Source organism: Ostrinia furnacalis, unplaced genomic scaffold (assembly GCF_004193835.3).
Source record: "Ostrinia furnacalis isolate ACB-3 unplaced genomic scaffold, ASM419383v2 OfSCF1276, whole genome shotgun sequence".
In the NCBI taxonomy this organism is placed as follows: Eukaryota; Metazoa; Arthropoda; class Insecta; order Lepidoptera; family Crambidae; genus Ostrinia; species Ostrinia furnacalis.
The window spans coordinates 178,893-198,025 of NW_021131515.1; the positions used below are offsets into that span (position 1 = coordinate 178,893).

The window sequence follows — 19,133 nt, forward strand, 5'->3', positions numbered from 1 at the left end:
CGTGATTTTTTATATGAAAATCACGCGCTCCGCGGCGGAGCGCGGCGCAGTATGATAACCGCCTTAATTAATTTCATCCCCACTCCCCTGGTTTTTTTACTTGACTCGGCTAATTTCCGCGTAGTGTAAATCCGCCAAAAGATTGGCACACCAAATCATTGCCCAAAACTTGTGATTACTTGGTTTTCTTCAACTCCATTTTCAGTCAATTTCACGTAATCCACATTAAAAAAAACACGTTCTGTGGACTGCCGATCTAATACTAAATCTTTACATAAAATACCTAACCTATCCCTTGCTCCTCTTGGATTCCTTCATGACGTCATCGTCCGGAGTCTCGGGCGAGTCTTGACTACCCTCGATGGTCTTCTTGTCCTTGATCGCCTCTTTCACGGCGTCCACCAAGTCTTGGGGATCAGAAACTGATATTTTCTTACCTGAAAATGTTCGGGTGGTGTTATGGGATTCTACTTATTGTGATAGAGAATATACTTGAATAACATCAAAATCTAAAAAACTACGTATTCTACACCTCTTCACCACCCAAAGGAATCGTTTCGCTGTCAGTTGTTTTGTTATGTATAACTTTTATTAATTAGGAATTTACCTTATTTTACGTTTTATTGTGTTCTTTATTACTAAAAACTATCACTTATAGCAACTGTCTACGAGTCGTCAAGTTACTATTGAGTAGTCTTACGCCCGTATTCACAAACATTACTATGAGGTCTCACAGTGCGCGTGGACGCACAGGGTTACACATGAACCAATCACAGAGCTCTTTTCAACGCTGTACGTTCGATTTGCTGCTTTCAAGCATGGTTTGTGAAGACGGGCGTTCAAATTAGGTATAGGTCGCACAGCAAGAGTTGAGACGATCAAAACAAGCAAAGATCTACCTATACGGTTGTCGCGCTGAAGTATTCCGATTGTTTTGTGTGTTCTGTATTCAAATATTATAGCCCGACCAGGAACATAAAAACCCTCGCCATGTTGCGGAAAACTAATGGTACTATTTTCTTTTAATGGCAACAGTAACTGAAAACTTCATTGACATGTCACCTTGCATGTCAGTCTATTGCTGTCAAAGTGTAAACAAACTTTATTTTAAATGTGCGCAATTGATTTTGTGAATTAAATTGCTAAAATATTTTTATAGTCGTGAAAGAAAAGTGGTTCACAATGTGTTAAAGTATTTGTCGAAGAAAAATACTAAGGGTTCGGACAATATTTTCATTGAATAATGTTTCCGACAAAGATTGTCAAATTGACTGACATGTTTATCGTATCGTACAGTCCACTATGAAAATTAGCTGTGGTTTGTTTCAACTACCTATTTTAAAGATTTTTTTCACTTCGTAAGTGTTGAATTTTATGGAATTGGGAAAGAAGTACCGAGCTTGAAACGTTCATGAGCAGACATTGCAGTTGAATATTCAAGTTCTGAATTTGATTATTGATGAATAATAAAATAAGTCCTACTAGCTCGATTGAGGGTTTCATTTAATTTATTTAAACCAGGTTACCTATAATAATATTTTTTCGTTAATTTATGAAAATATCAAATTAGCCCGTAATCCTGAATCCTGATACATAAAGTTAGCCTATTAATTTAACACAGTTACGACTGTACTCAGTGTTGCACTATCAAATGCAATTGACGCGCCTCTATGTCAGGGTTTTTATGTTCCTGGTCAGGCTATACATTAGTATGCTTGTGTTCGCCTCAACTTTCGTCGCGCGACCTATACCTATCTACGGTTGATTTTTCAAACTACCTACATTACTTCTGAGAACTATCTACCATTTATTTGAAAGTGTATCCAATAGGAATAGACTCACAAAACGTTTAACTGCTCTCATCATTAGATTGTATCACCTAAACGAGCAAAGAAAATAGTTTTTAATCGCAATTCTGTTATACCATTTTCTCTAAGCTTTTATCAAACTAAAACGGATTTATAACAGAGACTATCACCTATAACGTATCATTTATTATTTTCTAGTAATCTGTCTGTCGCTGCTGGTCATGCCAGTATCACATTATGAGTGAGAAAGATAAAAATACAGAAAAGTTCTAAGTTTTGTTTACAGTTTAGTGAATCAGAAGCGGAACTATGTATGTATGTAAATTAAAAATTTTGAAAGCTACTCAGAATTTGGTATTATTCAGGATTATAGCATGATGGTGTAAGGGAATCCAAATGGGTTACAAATAAAACAACAGATAGCGTTGAATTTCGTATATTCATTAAATTATTTACATCATTATGTATGACCATCATACTATAGCCCTTGCTAAACTACATACACAGGCATACACTCATCTCTCACTCATTGTAAATAAATACAACATTTACATAACAACAATAAGTCAAAAGTAAACTCCAAATATGCAAAATCGCAGACAATCAACTGATTTATAATATGAACTTATTTAATTTGTGTTCGCAACTAATTAAGTATAACACGCTATGTGATAAGTATTTGAACCCATTAATTAAGATTTAGTATATTATTCAACCCATTTTATTCCTATCTGATAATACATTCTGAACCGTATCTCCTTTACTTTGGCCTAAGCGCAGACCACCGATTTTTAGTTGGCCGATAGTTGGGCCCGATTCTAATTTGTGTGAAGAATCAGCCGATACCAAATCGGTGTAATGTTAGCACTTTCATACATGTCCATACTGATTAACAGCCCGACCCAACCATCGGCCAACTAAAAGTCGGCGGTCTGCGCGTAGGCTTAAGCTTCATTCGTCATAACCATCAACTCAAGCGTCATACAATTCTGGATTCTGTTCCTTTTGCCTTTTCAACGCTCTCTCATACCCTAAAGGCTTATCTGGCTCTCTTATCACTCTGTTATCATACTCTCTCGCATACCTATGCACAAAATTATCAGGGTCATTGTCCTGTAGCATTATCATCGTATAAATGACCACAGACATCAAAAATCCTACAACAAACGCTGGTCGATGCGCATTGTATGTATCGACTAGGTTTTCTAGAAATGTCCACGCTTTCGTTTTGTCTCGCTCTGTTTCTTCGGAGTCTCTGTTCAATGGGTGTACTTTTTGGTTATCGTCTTTAGTGCTATTTTTGGTCTTGTCTGCAAAACAAATTTGGTTTTATCCCCGAACGTTTTGGAAAAGGAAGAGCAAAGCAATATAAACTTTAAATGAAAAGAAAGAAAAGTATTCCCCTGTGACTAACTAAGACGGTTTTCCTTTCTCTCAAACCCATTTAGAAAAAGCAATCATTAATGTTCCTATGTAATTATCGCCATTATCGGAACAAAATCACATCATTAAAATTATCTAGGCTCCTAAAATGATAAAACAGATAGTGAGAACATCAATCAACAAAAAGTAGTGTATAAATAGCAATAAATCCAACTAAATTATTGTACTCGAATATTAAAAAGTCGTTTTGACCCAATAATGAAATTAATAATGTCTGGCTATAAAAAAAGTGTATAAAATGCAATCAATTAAAACAAACAAACGAAAAGAGATACTCTATGATTCACTCTTTTATGATTCACTCTTTTATTGTCTTTGGCGGTTAACATCGCATTAGTGCTAACTAGTAAAGATAAAACAGCAATTAATGTCTGGTCGCCAAACACGTAGAATTTTGTCCAATGACCCCAAGCTACCTAATACCGTAATTATATTGCTGTCGCGACTGTGCGACGGGCGGCAGCAGTGAGTGTGCGAGCGCGACAGCAATATAATTACGCGCGAGCGATAAGCATAGGTAGCTTGGGGTCATTGGACAAAATTCTACGTGCTCGCAGATCAGATTATAGTAAAGATAAAACAGCAATTAGTAATATGCCTGGCCTATAAATTAACTATGTTTGATGTCCTCACTTCCCGTTTTTAACCTAACAATCAAATAAAAATGCACAGACAGCACCATTTATTGTTATTTAGTTTATTTCTTACCGTCTCTGTCGTACGAGACGCCGTGAATTTGTCCGGGCGTGTCCTCCTCTAATTCCGCGTATGCATACACCAACGCCTTCTGTTTGTCGCTCAGTGACTTTGGTACCTGGAAATGAAAGAGATTACGTATTGTTGATAACTTGAAACTAACGAAACTTCCTTAAAACGCAAAATAGCCCTGAAGGCTAGTTTCCTAAAAAAATTTTTTTAGTCCGTCATGTCTATTATCAAAAAATATTGGACACATATATTTTTATTTGTCAATCTAACAAATAATTACATAGCTATGGTGCTTTTAAGTTCCGCGCCACGTCACAAAGTGCAGCACTTTTATGCACTCATTGACGTCACGGGCCTCTTCTTATGAACTTTGGCGCGCTTTATCTCTTAAAATTTTCAATAGTTTGAAAAAGTGAAAAATACGTGTAGAGTATTTTTTGATAAGTTAACTGACGGACTAATTAAAACTTTTGCTTTTTGACCCAGGAAACATCCCTATTGTATTGTGTCTTGTAAAAGTAAGTATAACTTAACGTAAATTCGCTGATAGTGCAATAAAAAGTGCAAATGAGACAGCGCAAATAATGCACGCTTACCCCGGGCCACACACATCGCAAAGACCCGAAGATTCGCGATATGTAGTCAAGTATTCGCGTACGTTTCGGCGCTTTTTAGCATTCGCACTTCGCTCCGCTGTCGCCCGAATGTTATCGCCATGTGTGTGGTCCAGGAGATCAGTAATTGAGTTGGTGAAAAAGTTACGTCAAACCATGTGACAATGTTTTGACAGCTCGTAAATTGGGGAGAGAATTATTGACATGATAAGTGAAATGACATCATTAATCTGTATTTTTTTCTCTATCATAATCTTTTGGTTGGTTGGTTGACAGTTGGAAGATCGTATTTACCTGTATTTTGACGTGCACATAATGGTCTCCATAGCCGTGTTGGCTGACTCTCTTCATGCCTTTGCGGGACAGGCGGATACTAGTGTGGGACGATGTGCCGGGCATTATCTATAAAAACAATAAATTAGTTCATAAAAATTATACTGTATACAGAACATTTGCATTTGTTGAATGGCAACTGCTTTTTTAATTTTAATTTTTATACTAACCTGGATAGTATGGTCTTCATATAAGCCTTGTATTCTCACAGTACCACCTAGTAGGGCTTGCGATACGGAAATCTGAAAGCAAACAGGATATCTTGTGTTTATTTAAGAAACAGCACATTTTAATATAAGATAAAAAGTGCCAATGTTATTCGAGCTTTGAAGTAGACACACAGATTGATCTTGAAACGGAAGTAATTTAATCGTAATGAATGTTAATCAGTTGGCGCCACTGTAGTTGTTTTGGTGGCTTAGTGGCACCAACAACAGTTCAAAAGTGCCTAAAAGATATCTATTTATTTCATTTCATTTCAACAGTTGGGCTCTAAAATGCTACTCTGACAAACGTTACTTCGACATTACATTACTCTGACACTATACTACTCAGACAAAGGCGAATATCCTTTGTCTGAGTAGTGTAGTGTCGAAGTAAACCAGTGGTTCCCAAACTTATTTTGTCTACTGCCCACTTCGAGAATAAATTCTTTTTAGCGCCCCCATTTGTAGTCGCGTGTCGAGTGCTTAGTCGGTGTCTAAGAGTCCTTATAGTAAATGACGCCTCCCAAGCCTCTACACAACGTCCCGATTTTTTTTTCTGGGTCTCTTACCGCCCCCCTTTATCTGCAGCGCCCACAAGGGGGCGTTATCGCCCACTTTGGGAAAGATTGAAGTAAACTCATGTCGATATTCACTAGTGTCAGAGTAACGTAATGTCGAAGTAACTTTTGTCGGAGTTTACTTAGGTAGCCCAACATTTGAGCCAAATACGAAAGGCTTCATTCGCATTCCATTATACAAAAACTCCGCTCACTACACTACTTTGTGGTAAACAACCACAAAATACTATACAGCAAAGACACAAAACTTTGCACTCTTACTTTGCAGTAAATAATTAGACACAGACAACTTACAGCGCAATCAGTGTGGACATCAGGCCCGTCCCTCTTGAAGTAAGCCGACTTCTCGACCTTGAAGGTGACGAAGATCTCGTTGCTTCCGACCGCCATGCGGACCGTCTGTCCATCCTCGACGCCGGCCGGCACTGGCACTGTTACCTTCTTGCGTTGGACCTGAAAAAAATCATGACATTTGATTAATATACTCACATGTCTAGTCAAGTAACTGAGATTGGCAGATAACTGCGTGGCGATCTACGCGCTTCAGCTGGACTATAGGACTAAGGAAATAAAAAACTTGATAAAATTGTGACTGCTGGGCTGGGGTTCCACAGCATGAAGACATTAGGCTTAATTGTTTTAAGGGCTGAGTTGAATCACCGTATTTTAACCGTAACATTATCTGGTGCTTTTTGTATGGAGTTTGATAGATCTTGACGTTTGTCAAAGTTAAAGTAAGATGGTGCAACACAGCCTAAGTGTTTTCACAGCATTACAAACTTTTCATGTCTTAAATTCAAGTCTGGCCTGCTAAGTTTTATACCAACGCAATACACATAAGTCAACTATGTAAAATTATGATCTAACATCTATTTCTTGGAAAGAATGCATTCTGGTCATAAAACGCTTACTTCAATAACTGCTTAATTATTATACTTACAGACTGCCCTTTTCCTTCACACTCAACACAAGGGAATTTAATCAGCATTCTGGTGCCATGACAATGCCGACATGTAGAACGCATCACAAATGGACCTGAAATAAATGCATAGAAACATTATTCTATTGTCATAATAGATAACATTCGTGTCATCATATGTTGTGACAACACACTCCCAATCTTCCTGTGAGAGTCGTTAATGGCGATTAAGGGCTATGCTAGCATCAAACCTCCTAATTCTGTCATCATTATCATCATCTTCAGCCATAGGACGACCACTGCTGAACATAGGCCTCCCCCCGTGATTTCCACAATGGCTGGTTGGTGGCGGCCTGCATCTAGTGCCTTCCCTCATTTTGTGCCTCTGTATAATTAGATAATGTAGTGCTCTTTACATTATAACTTTAACGACTTACCTCTAGAGAAGGTTTCCATGCCAGTTCCACTGCAGTAAGTACACTTGATGGCCTTTGTGCCTGGCTCACAGCGGGAGCCCTGGCACTTTGGGCAGGTGTCCACCACATTGATGTTGATATCCTTGTTCACCCCACGAGCTGCTTCAGTGAACCGGAGATTAACAATCACCTGGAGAAAGAGGAGTCATTTAGGTGCTGGTGTAATAGTTGGAATGCATGAAAAAGATATTGATCAATTACAGATTTTTTTTTTTTATGCAAGACAAGGCAGGTTGACTGCAATCGCAACTGATGTTAAGATTCTAGAGTTAAGTTAAGAATCACATCTATTCTATTCTAATATTATTACAGGTACCAAAATGAATATTGGATTAAGGTGCTAGTAGATTATGAATAGTCAAATGAAAGTTGTTTTATTAGCTGAAAGAAACTGTTCTATTAGTAATCATTGTTACTATCATTGTGCCTATAGATCAGTGCAAACTACTGCTAATAAACTGTTTACATGGACTAAAATCAATTTGAAGCTATAACAAACAATAGACAAGGTTATGCTTAAAACAACTACCTCTTGTGCTGCACCAAACCCAAACTGGCTCTCTGCAAAGTCACTGAATGCCTCACTCTTGAACCCAGCATCACCGAATATCTTCCGGAACAGTTCCTCAGGGTCTATGGTGGACTTGTACTGCCATTGGTGAGTAAAACCGTCTGGGCCACTCGGGCCTCCACCCATGCCCATTTGTTCTGATGTTGTGCCGAATGTATCATATTGCTTGCGCTTGTTTTCATCTGAGAGGATCTGTAAATAAATATGTAATGTTGAAATACTGGTCTATTATCTTAGCTTCTAATTTAAATAAGACATACACTTTTTAATTATTGTAAACACAAAATATTACTAAAAATGTACAATGAATGAACTCAATCTACTAGTCTACAAAAATTGTTAAGAGAACATCTAGATTACTGGTAGATAACATTGTTACAGCCAACTTACTTCATAAGCTTCAGAAACTTCTTGAAACTTCTTAGAAGCCTCCGGGTCAGACTTATTTGCATCTGGATGGTATTTCTTGGCAAGCTGATAGTACGCCTTCTTGATGTCTTTGGCTGAAGCATTCTTAGCCACCCCGAGCACTTTATAGTAATCAGCACGAGCGTTTACACTGTTTGTAGTATGAATGTACCGATAATTTTTGACCGAAACATCTGAAATAGATTGAGGTTATGTTTCAAATAATATTGCGAAACACTAATAGTAGTTTTGTAAAACTGTGATATCATAATTAAGAAGATAAATAAAGTGATACAGACTTAAACAAAACAGTTTTACTCAAGGAAATAACCCTGGATGATGTAATGAAAGCATGTAAAACTTACGACTAAAATCTTTACGACCTAAAACTGCACCGGACAAAGCCGGGGCACCCAAATATTGGTCACAATAATTACTGCACTTATGAACAAATCTGCAGGGTGTTTTAGATAAATTACTAGAAATTACAGCGGTAATCGCTTTGGGGTTCAAAAATCCCAGAATACTCCGGGTAGGAGCCATCTTGAAAGAAAATGACATGACTGACAGCTGTCACACATTACCCCGTGACCATAGAGTGAAGAGCCGATTGTATACAGATTATAAAAGAGTTCAATTGGAATTCAATTGAATATTAATTATTCACCGAAATCATGTATGCTAGCCTTAATAGAAAAACTACCAAAATCTACTAAATTTATATTTCAGTAATGTAATGATTGTGGCAACATTATTTTCCGGGGCAACGGTAGGCAAGATGATTTATAAACAAAAATGAGCTTACAAAATGCCAATTATTCTATTTAAATTTTGAGATAAAAGTTTAATGAAACAGTTAATATTTGTATCGAGTGGTAGTGTAAATATTGTAACACGAAGAAACCTCTGTGACCATGGCTTCAATAAATGTTCGCGATCAAAAGATCGAACAGCAAGTGAGTTTGCGTTTTAAATTTAATTTACTTGAAAAATCGTTACAGTTTCAGCATTTGGGGCAGCTTTTGAATAAATAATTGACATTCATACTTAATTTTTGTAGCGTCAATTGATGGAGCAAAAAATGAAGCAGAAAAGGCAGAATTCAGGAATGGTCCAAGCCAACGATCTGCGGGTCGGTTCAGCTAAACGTCCGATATCTGGTAGTCGCTCCAGAGAACTCCATGGTATGTTCTTCAATCTATTCTTGCCTGAACATATTTTATGTTTAGTTTTTTGTATGCATGTTTCATGTTGTCAGTGCATTTAATTTTTTTATGCGCATTTTATTTTCATAACAGGCTATGATGGTCCGATGCAATTTCTTATGTCGCCAGTCAACCCAGACCAAGTTATTCCGCTTCAAACAAATAGAATGTCAACGTATGACGGTAAGTAAAGAGCTCGGTGGAGAATATCTACATCGTAGCAATAGTGTTTAACACCACACATTTTTTACTATTAATGACTTCAATATTCAGTCAAATCATACAACTTAGACTTGCAACAAACATAGCCACCCACAGGGATCAGTAATGATTTTTAGAAAAAACATTTTCAAGGGGCAAATTATTTTTATTCTTACTCGCACTTACTAAACATTTGATAGTATTCAATTAATTTCTTGCAAGTGTAATTTTTATATTATTTTACTGTTCTATGTCAATTCTAGCAACTTATTTGGCATGTTTTTTGTTAATTTTACAATTGCTTCTTGTCATTTTTCTCTTAGATTTTGATTATTGATGTGAAATGATCAAATTCTTTTATACTCGCTCAAGGTTGTCCTGAAACTTTAAAATCGAGAATAATAAAGTCCTTAAATGTGTTTAAAATAAAAACAAACATTTTGAATTTCAATAAAATGTATTTATTCATTTAAAATTTGTCATAAAACAAAGCTTCCACAAAACATTTTAAAAAAAAAACTCATTAACCTACTGCATGATTGACCCAGTTAAAATACCTACTACCTTAATTTTGTTTCAATGAACATGTAAACAATGAAAAACTGAGTCTTTTGTTATTTTGTGAGTCATTTTCATTTGAATGAATCAATGATGTATGACTGTATGACCATGATATCATTGGTTCACAAAACTTACAAATGTCAACCATCCATTACTGATCTATTTTACATCATGGCAACATTGTCAGGGTGTCCATCGTACTTACACAAGTATACCAAATTTCAGCTCAATTGATTAAGGAGAACTGGTTTTAAATTCAGTTGTAAGATTTATCCCATACTAACTAACAAGCGAAGTGCTTGTAAAAATGTACGCATATCTTTTTTGCGACTAGGTTTCTTAGAGTACCATTTTGGAATCTTGCATAGTTGCGTCAACTTTGAAAAAACTTGCCGCAGTAGTGTTCATACTTTTTTTTTACAAAACGATGAGTCAAAGTGGAGTGAAAGTAAAAATCGTTCAAAATTTTAAGGAAATAAAATATTTTGATTAACTTATGTGTAAAAACTGCAAGGATTCTGGGGGTTTTAAGAGTTGTGGTGAACAGCAGCACTACTTAAGTTGCCGATATAAACAGAAAACCAGGAATAATTGAAAAATTGTGGTCGTGGTAATGTAAAATATCATAAGGGGTGTCAATTTTCGTTGAATTTCATAATTTATTGTGTAAGTTAAAAAATAATTGAGATAGATTTTTTTCTTATGTTTCCTAAAGTAGTCATGACTATGTCCATCCTGTGGGGTCCGTGGCCGAGTCCCCCTGTGTTCGATGCACCCGTGGTCGACGCCCCCGGTCAGATAGAAGCAATTTTTAATCAAATGTACAGTCAGTCACAAAAATATTTATAAACGAATAAATATTTATACTGATCGTACAAATAAATGTTTAATATTATTTTAAAAATATAATAGGTTTTATTTATCTATAATAACATGTAAATCGTTTTACCTAATCAAAATAATTGTAACAATCAGTCTTTAAAATAACTCTACTCTCTCTACGTTTAACTAACTACAAATAAAAGTTTTAATTATAAAAGTTTTAAGTATTTTTAACAAAAAATTAAATACATCATTTTAAATAGCGTCAAACATGCATGGTTTTCGTTGACTGTACTTAGTGCAAAAGGCGAAAAAAATATGATATTAAATTTATTTAAATCGGGGGCTTCAACCACGGGTGTGTCGAATACTGGGGGACTCGGCCACGGACCCATCCTGTGGCGTCGGCTTATCCTTGAATTTTGGGACACGTATACATAGTTGGTCAGGGAATTTTGAAAAAATAGTCAGGGAAAGTCAGGGAAAAGTCAGGGAATTTTTTCGAACATTTGCAGTGGACACCCTGATTGTGAATAATTTATCTAATATCTTCTAATATTGTGATTATCTGCTGCTATGTATTTAAAAGGAAGGATATTTTTTATTTTTTTATGCATGTATAGCCATGGGCGAAATCTAGATAAGATTTACTACAACTATAAGTGCTTTTAGAATTTAATTTTTAAAATAAATGAAAAAACAACTTTAATATAAATACAATCAACAGCATATCACCTAACCAAAAAATAGCACACTTCCCCAGTGTTTTGTATTTTATATCCTAATGTTGCAGACAAACAACAGAATCTCAAATCATAAGTTTTCATTGCAAAATAGTGCTTATTACAACTACATAGGACCCCAGTGTGTTTAGCTTGATATGCCGTCGTCTGTACCTAATTACTAATTAAATTAATTTTGTTTTAATATTATACGGAAATTTCCGCGCTGCAGTATACCTCACTATTATACAAACTAAAGCATTATTCGGTGTATGCCAGACTTAGCATATTTGCTCAGGCATAAAGGTATTCCACGTTTCAAACATTTCATGCTGGAACTAGGGTTACCATTCGTCCGGATATGTCCGGACTTTTAGACTAGTTCTCTCATCAATTTGTCCGGTTTTTTTAATTAGGAATACTTATTATGGGGAGGCCTTTGTCCAGCAGTGGACGTCATTTGGCTGAAACGAACGAACGAACGATTATGAGTAATAAAACAATGCGAGCGTCTACTACCATGCTCACTCTAATGTAACTGAGTAATGTTTCCATTTCTTGACTAAAAAGCCCGAACTAAAGAAATGTCAGGACTTTTCAAATTCCTAAAATGGTAACCCTAGTTGGAACTTGGAACTGCGTGATTTCTTTCGCTTGAACTCAAAACTGCTTTACTGCCTTCGCTCACGCGAATAGCTCTATGGAAATATCGGTATTACGAATCTTATGGCGTGTGTTATCATTACCGTTGCTTGTTACGTAAATAGCAACCAAACAGATACAGATGGCATGTCAAGCTTGACACTAGCATCTTAAGTGGTTGTAATAGGGGCTAAAATCAAACAAACATGTAAAGGATGATGTGCTGTTGCTATACTGTTTGATAACTAAAATAGGCGATAGCCGTGAAGACGGAAACGATGTTTATCATTTATCTAAAATCGATTTTAAACAACTATAGGCTCCATTACTGCTCTTTAGTTCGGAGTTAACTTATCTGGCGTAAAGAATATTTCTGTGAAACTTTCTGAACTGCAAAAAATCGTTAGTTAAATAATGTGAGAACATAAGTTATTTGACTGGAATTGCAGGCGATAACTTTATTCATCATAATTCAGTGAAAAATTAAAATGGGTGAGACTCAGATTCATTCAGAGAGACGAATAATCATGTTGATGACGGTTGCTTTATAGTCCGTCTACATTTTTTTACGTAGAACCTACTTGAAATTGTAAAATGTACGGATTGATCGGAATCTGTAAAATAAAGCCATAAATTCACCAAGGAATAAGCAACATGTTACGTAGTGCATCTCAGTAAAGTCGGATACTTTGCCAAAAGATTGAACACGCGTTGCCAAAAATTCTGGGGCCAGTAACATCCTTTTGAACTTAATTGCCTTTATATTTAGGTCCAAAAACTAGAAAAAATTTACTTGTTTGTGAGCTAATACACTGTAATGCTTCAACTACACCAACGCGTGCAGATCGCCATCGCCGGCGCGATCATAGGCCAATGACAGGTCGCGCGAACTGTGGTCGCGCCGGCGATGGCGATTTGCACGCGTTGGTGTGGTTAAAGCTTAACTAAATAAATAAATAAATATCCTTGGACATTTTACACTGCGCTTCTAGTCCCAAACTAAGCAAAGCTTGTACTATGGGTACTAGACAACGGATATAAACATACTTAAATACTTTTTTTTTTTGTAAATACATACATATTATACATAGAAAACACCCAGTCCAATACAAACAAATATGTTCATGCACACAAATGTTTGTACTGTGCGGGAATCGAACCCGCAACCTCCGGAATAGTAGTCCGTTTCGAACCACTACACCAAACGGCCGACTATTACTAACTCAGACTATTATTTAACTCAAACAAATGCTGCATCTGTGATCATACAAACCATCCTTCCAGAACTAGGCAACCAAATAGAGGTGCTGACGGTAGGCGACGGCTCCGGTAGCGGAGAGGAGGAAGAGGAGAGCGTGCCCGTTTGTAGCGTTGGCCGCGACGCGAGCGCCGATGACGTATGTGCCGACGCGGCCGTCGCTCCCCTTCAGCCGAGGGGCGCTGTGCGCAGGGACCTGTCTCCGAGCCAGGTGAGCGCGGTGACGGAGCGGAGAGGAGAGCGGAGCGGGCCCGTGTGCAGCGTGGGCCGCGACGTGTGCGCCGACGCGGCCGTCGCTCCCCTACAGCCGAGGGGCGCTGTGCGCAGGGACCTGTCTCCGAGCCAGGTGAGCGCGGTGACGGAGCGGAGAGGAGAGCGGAGCGGGCCCGTGTGCAGCGTGAGTCGCGATGTGTATGCCGACGCGGCCGTCGCTCCCCTTCAGCCGAGGGGCGCTGTGCGCAGGGACGTGTCTCCCAGCCAGGTGAGCGAGGTGACGGAGCGGAGAGGAGAGCGGAGCGGGCCCGTATGCAGTGTGGGTCGCGATGTGTATGCCGACGCGGCCGTCGCTCCCCTTCAGCCGAGGGGCGCTGTGCGCAGGGACCTGTCTCTTAGCCAGGTGAGCGAGGTGACGGAGCGGAGAGGAGAGCGGAGCGGGCCCGTATGCAGTGTGGGTCGCGATGTGTATGCCGACGCGGCCGTCGCTCCCCTTCAGCCGAGGGGCGCTGTGCGCAGGGACCTGTCTCCTAGCCAGGTGAGCGAGGTGACGGAGCGGAGAGGAAAGCGGAGCAGGCCCGTGTGCAGCGTGGGCCGCGACGCGAGCGCCGACATCAGGTCATTTAGTCCACAAGTTTTGTCGTGAAAAATACAAATACAGTGCACTTTTAGCAACATCTTGATAACATAAAGTATTATTTTTAGAAACATTTAACATTATTTGCACAAGTAAAAGCCAGTTATCAATGTTAACCCACTTGTGGACGTACAACCGAAACAATCTGCTTGATAACGTGAATTTGTTTGTCTAATTACTTACTACCTCATGTTGGTAGGTACAAGTGCATTTTCACGCGATGTTTTATTTAGGTATTATTGTGGTTTGCCTTGTTTTAATAAATAGTAGTATTTCCCTAATATGAAACCAAACTGTATTTATCTATCTATATATATAAAAATGAAACCCGTTTCGCGTTGTCACGGCATCACGTGTGAACGGCTGAACCGATTTCGATAATTCTTTTTTTTAAATGTTTGTGGAAGTCCAAGGATGGTTCTTACGGAAAAAAATATTAAGAAAATCTCTACGCTAAGGCGGTACGAAGTTCGCCGGGTCAGCTAGTACTAATATAATATGAAATCTAACGAATCCGTAAGCTTCAAACTCGCGAAAGTTTAAACTTTATTTGAAAGCCGCTCTTATTTGATAAGGTCCTGGATTACTCACAGGTTTACAGGTAAATTCCTCGCAAGAAAAACATAGGCTAATAATACACCGCATAAAAATAAAGAATAGAAGGTGGAAAGGGCACAAAAGTGGCAAGGTCACTGCAGACAACCACTAGTTGATATGGTAACCTTTGAACTTTGAAACCTTGAAATAAAGAGTTCCTTTCAGTCCCTGAGTGGTCCAGACAGTATCAAAATCGAATTAAAACATTTAACTACTAGTGGCCGCCCGCGACTTCGTACGCGTGGACCCCGTTTTACCCCAGGGGTTGAATTTAGCAAAATCCCGTCTTAATGAGCATCTACTTTCTAAAAGGAACTTCCATGCAAAATTTGAGACTCCTAGCACTTCTTCTTTCTTTCTTTTCGTGTCGACAACAAACCTACACAGTGTCCGCCCAAAACTCCGCCACAAGAGTGGCGTTGTCAGTAGCACTCATCAAATCCTCCTGAGTGCACTTCTAGTGTCTGAGATATCAGGATGAGTGGGTCAGTCAGTGACCTATAGATTACTTAGGCCCTTTCAATGACACTTGCAAACGACGTCCCAAATATAGGTAGCTAGCCCTACAACCACTTCGGGTCAGCCTCTTTTTCACACTTTAAGACGTATGTAATACATAGGTAGGTAGATTACACAAGGTTTCAAAGTAAACAGTAGATCTTTGGACTAATCAAGTTAGATATTATTGCGATAAGTACCATAATATCTAATTTTAACAAGTACCTGAAAGTTGTTAATTCGTCTTCCAGACAGCAGAGATCGAGGGTTCCGTAGAAGGAGCAGTGGAGATGTTCGTAGTGACCCCTGCTAAGCACGGCACCCTGTATAAGTGCCGGATAGCACGCGACCGCAAGGGAATGGATAGGGGGCTGTATCCTACCTACTTTCTGCACCTGGAGAAGGATTACGGAAAGAAAGTTTTCTTACTGGCTGGTGAGTTGGTTTTGTATTACTGGTCTCTCTGTCTACAATTTTGGTATGTCACAACAAAAAACCGTTGATTTTTCGTCGGCCGATAGTTTAGTCGGGCTGTTGATCAGTATGGGCATGTATGGGAGTGCGCACACTACGCCGATTCGATTTGGCCGATTCTTCATACTATTTGAAATCGGGCACAACTATCGGCCAACTAAAAATCAACGGTGTGCGCCTACTCTAAACCGAAATTGGTAAAAATTTGTACAGCTGTTTAAACTTGATTGACTACCATGACAATATACAGAGTAATTTAACATTTATAATGATAGTCTGGATTAGTTTTAGCTGCATATTCCAAGTAGTAAGTTTAGTTTAATCATCAGCCACAGGACGTCCACTGCTAGACGTAGGCCTCCCCCAATGATTAGAATATGTACTCGTAATTTAATCATAGATAAAACTAGTCAATCAAGTTGCTAAATATCTCTTAAAAATGTTTTGTTATTTAAATAATATCGTATTTATTTGCTAAAGTCAAGGCTCAAAGCACAGCGACCGTAAAATTTTTGACAAAGGCTTTGAACTCTGCCTATTTGCATGTAAAGCAAGTTAAACCGCACTTATTACCGATAAATTTATTCACGCACTCTCAATGAGTAACCCCAATAAGCGTCACCATGGTTTTGAGAGAGTTGTAAACAATGAATCACACGTACAGTCAGCGACAAATAGTTCGTGACTCCTAGTGGCAAAAAGTTGACAACACACCTTATTCCAATGTAACAAAGACGTCTTGCGAACTTTATCGCTACTTTGGGTGTCACGAACTTTTGACGCTGACTGTACCTCTGATGAACTTTATTGTGAACTATTGGGTCGTTATTAAATAGTAGTTCTTTATCGAGCTTGTTTGTTGAATCATAATTTTGCTATTACCTCCATAGGTATTCATTGTCATTTATGTACCATCAAAAATATTGTCTTCTTGTTAAGATTAATTATGAGTGTATTCCGATTTTGATTGAAAGTACCTAGTAAAGGTGAAAGTACCAACTGATAACATTATAATTCAAAAAAATCCCCCAATGATTGCCATAATGACCGGTTGGTAGCGGCCTGCATCCAGTGCCTTCCTGTTACCTTTATGCGGTCGTCGGTCCACCTTGTAGTTGAACGTCCTACGCTGCGCTTTCTGTGGCCTCCACTTCAGAACCTTATTGCCCCATCGGCCGTCAGTTCTGCGTACTGAATCCAATTCTTAAATTTTTTGCTAAGTATTGTATTAGGTCTCTTAATAAATTAAAATAACTTATAACTTTATCAATAAATATCATTTCCCAGCTCGCAAGCGCAAGAAGTCAGCCACCTCCAACTACCTGATCTCAACTGACCCTACGGAACTGACGCGTACCGCTGACAGTTTCGCTGGAAAACTCCGCTCCAATCTCCTGGGGACTGCCTTCACGGTGTATGATAACGGCAAGGCTTGGAGAAAGCACGACCACGCAAGAACCAGACACGAGCTAGCAGCAGTAGTTTATGTAAGTGGGCTTATAAACTTTTATTGCTAAAGCCCGGTCTGTGAGCACGTAGAATTTTGTCCAATGACCCCAAGCTACCCATCCTTATCGCTCGCGCGTAATTATATTGCTGTCGCGACTGTGCGACGGGCGCCCGCAGTGAGTGTGCGAGCGATCCTTCCAATGCCTGTGTGGTCCAGTCAGTAGCCTTTCACATCTAGCTTTTCATCACAACGCGCACTAGGCTTGGCAGCTATGTATGTGAGTTGATATAATCAGTTCCGAATTTAGACCAAGAGATGGCGCTGTCCTGCTTTACTTTTCAATATCAAAATATTTCTATATGCTATTGTAAGCGATTGAAAACATTTCTGGCCCAGCTGCAGTAGTTTTAAAAAGAGATGTATTATGATATAGTACTGTATGACATCGGTTAGTTTGCGGAAGCATGACGACGCGCGCACAAGACCCGAGCTGCCGTTAATTGTTTAGTTCTAAATATGACCAAGAGAGGGCGCTATCCGATTTTACTTTATTTTTATTTTACTTTAACATTAATCTAGGTACAACTTGTAATTCAATGTTACTTATTTACTTTACAGGACACAAACGTCTTAGGCTTCAAAGGACCTCGCAAAATGACGGTAATCCTGCCGGGCATGACACCAGACCGGCAACGCGTCACCATCGCACCCCAAGACGACAGCGAAACGCTCCTTGAAAGATTGAAAGCCCAAAACCTGGACGACATAGTAGTACTACACAACAAAACGCCAGTATGGAACGACGAGACCCAGTCGTACGTGCTAAACTTCCACGGTAGAGTGACTCAAGCCAGTGTGAAAAATTTCCAAATAGTGCACGATTCGGAACCGGACTATGTGGTGATGCAGTTTGGCAGGATATCCGAGGATGTCTTCACGATGGACTTCAGGTATCCGCTGTGTGCATTGCAAGCGTTTGGCATCGCTCTCAGCTCGTTTGACAGCAAACTTGCTTGCGAGTAAGTTTAGTGTTTTAATATGGTTAACTGGTTTGAAATGTTGGAGAGATACTATTGAGATTTATTTCAGCTAATCTCAACGTCACAAATGATTTTATTCACTTTTACCTTTATCAAGTAAGTTCTATTTATTTATTTATTTAAAGACTATTGCACACACAACAATGTTCTGTACAAAAAGGCGAGCTTAATGCCATATTTACATTCTATGTATATTTACAGTCACAATTACTAACGGACAATTTCAAAACAGTTAACTGTATTTACTCTGACGAATTTATGTATAGTTTAGTTATGGGTACGTCATGGGTAGAAATTAAAAGATATCTACTGTAAATTCCCAGCATTTGCTTATGTATTTAAGGGTTTATCGTTTGAATACATAATCCACAGAGAAGAGAGCTGATCAGAAAAACTTCTAATTTCTGCCCATGATAAATTATTATCAAATATTAGATAGCAATGTGTTAATAAACAAATGCGCACATTTTAGTTTGGTGCTTGTCGTGACGTAGGTTGTGTTAGCGTTTTGACTTTTATCGATTGTATTCATAAGTCTCATTTTGTTTCTCATTGAGGCTTGTACAAATGTACAGCCAAATGGACCGTTTTATGAAGATGATTGTAGGCAAATAATCCATGTAATAACATAAACTGCTGGAGTAATATTATTTATATTTTTAAAATGATATCCCAGTGTCTGAAAACTTGTTTCTCAGTATTCGTATATCAACTAAAGTCTGGTCGCGGAGCACGTAGAATTTTGTCCA

General features: G+C 38.6%; 2 protein-coding genes across 3 annotated transcripts; one reads left to right on the forward strand and one right to left on the reverse strand.

Annotated features, from left to right (window-relative positions):
- Window positions 1-13: 13 nt before the first annotated feature.
- On the reverse strand, window positions 14-8,642 carry DnaJ-14 (protein tumorous imaginal discs, mitochondrial-like). Of its 2 annotated transcripts, none has more exons than XM_028303745.1 (10): window positions 8,430-8,642; window positions 8,047-8,258; window positions 7,615-7,848; window positions 7,047-7,215; window positions 6,631-6,725; window positions 5,985-6,143; window positions 5,077-5,148; window positions 4,868-4,975; window positions 3,960-4,065; window positions 14-437 (listed from the first exon to the last, which is right to left on the reverse strand). In XM_028303745.1, exons 1-10 carry the CDS (start codon window positions 8,623-8,625, stop codon window positions 289-291), a joined length of 1,500 nt encoding a protein of 499 aa, XP_028159546.1. In that variant the 5' UTR covers window positions 8,626-8,642; the 3' UTR covers window positions 14-288. The 2 variants fall into 2 exon arrangements, with proteins under 2 accessions (XP_028159546.1, XP_028159544.1); XM_028303743.1 differs by lacking the exon at window positions 14-437 and adding an exon at window positions 2,229-3,118.
- Window positions 8,643-8,978: 336 nt separating this feature from the next.
- On the forward strand, window positions 8,979-19,133 carry ktub (Tub domain-containing protein ktub). The gene is made up of 7 exons (XM_028303748.1): window positions 8,979-9,020; window positions 9,125-9,248; window positions 9,363-9,452; window positions 13,502-13,686; window positions 15,672-15,855; window positions 17,182-17,381; window positions 17,963-19,133. The coding sequence occupies exons 1-7, from the start codon at window positions 8,979-8,981 to the stop codon at window positions 18,365-18,367; spliced, it is 1,230 nt and encodes a 409-aa protein (XP_028159549.1). The 3' UTR covers window positions 18,368-19,133.

Bases quoted from the DNA above. Each gene is read 5' to 3' on its own strand.
- ktub (XM_028303748.1), top strand. From the start codon at position 8,979: ATGGCTTCAATAAATGTTCGCGATCAAAAGATCGAACAGCAA. The intron at 9,021-9,124 runs GTGAGTTTGCGT...TAATTTTTGTAG, and splicing joins ATCAAAAGATCGAACAGCAA to CGTCAATTGATGGAGCAAAA. The intron at 13,687-15,671 runs GTGAGCGCGGTG...TTCGTCTTCCAG, and splicing joins GGGACCTGTCTCCGAGCCAG to ACAGCAGAGATCGAGGGTTC.
- DnaJ-14 (XM_028303743.1), bottom strand. From the start codon at position 8,625: ATGTCATTTTCTTTCAAGATGGCTCCTACCCGGAGTATTCTGGGATTT. The intron at 6,726-7,046 runs GTAAGTCGTTAA...CATTTATTTCAG, and splicing joins CATGGAAACCTTCTCTAGAG to GTCCATTTGTGATGCGTTCT. The intron at 4,976-5,076 runs GTTAGTATAAAA...TTGTTTTTATAG, and splicing joins ATGAAGACCATACTATCCAG to ATAATGCCCGGCACATCGTC.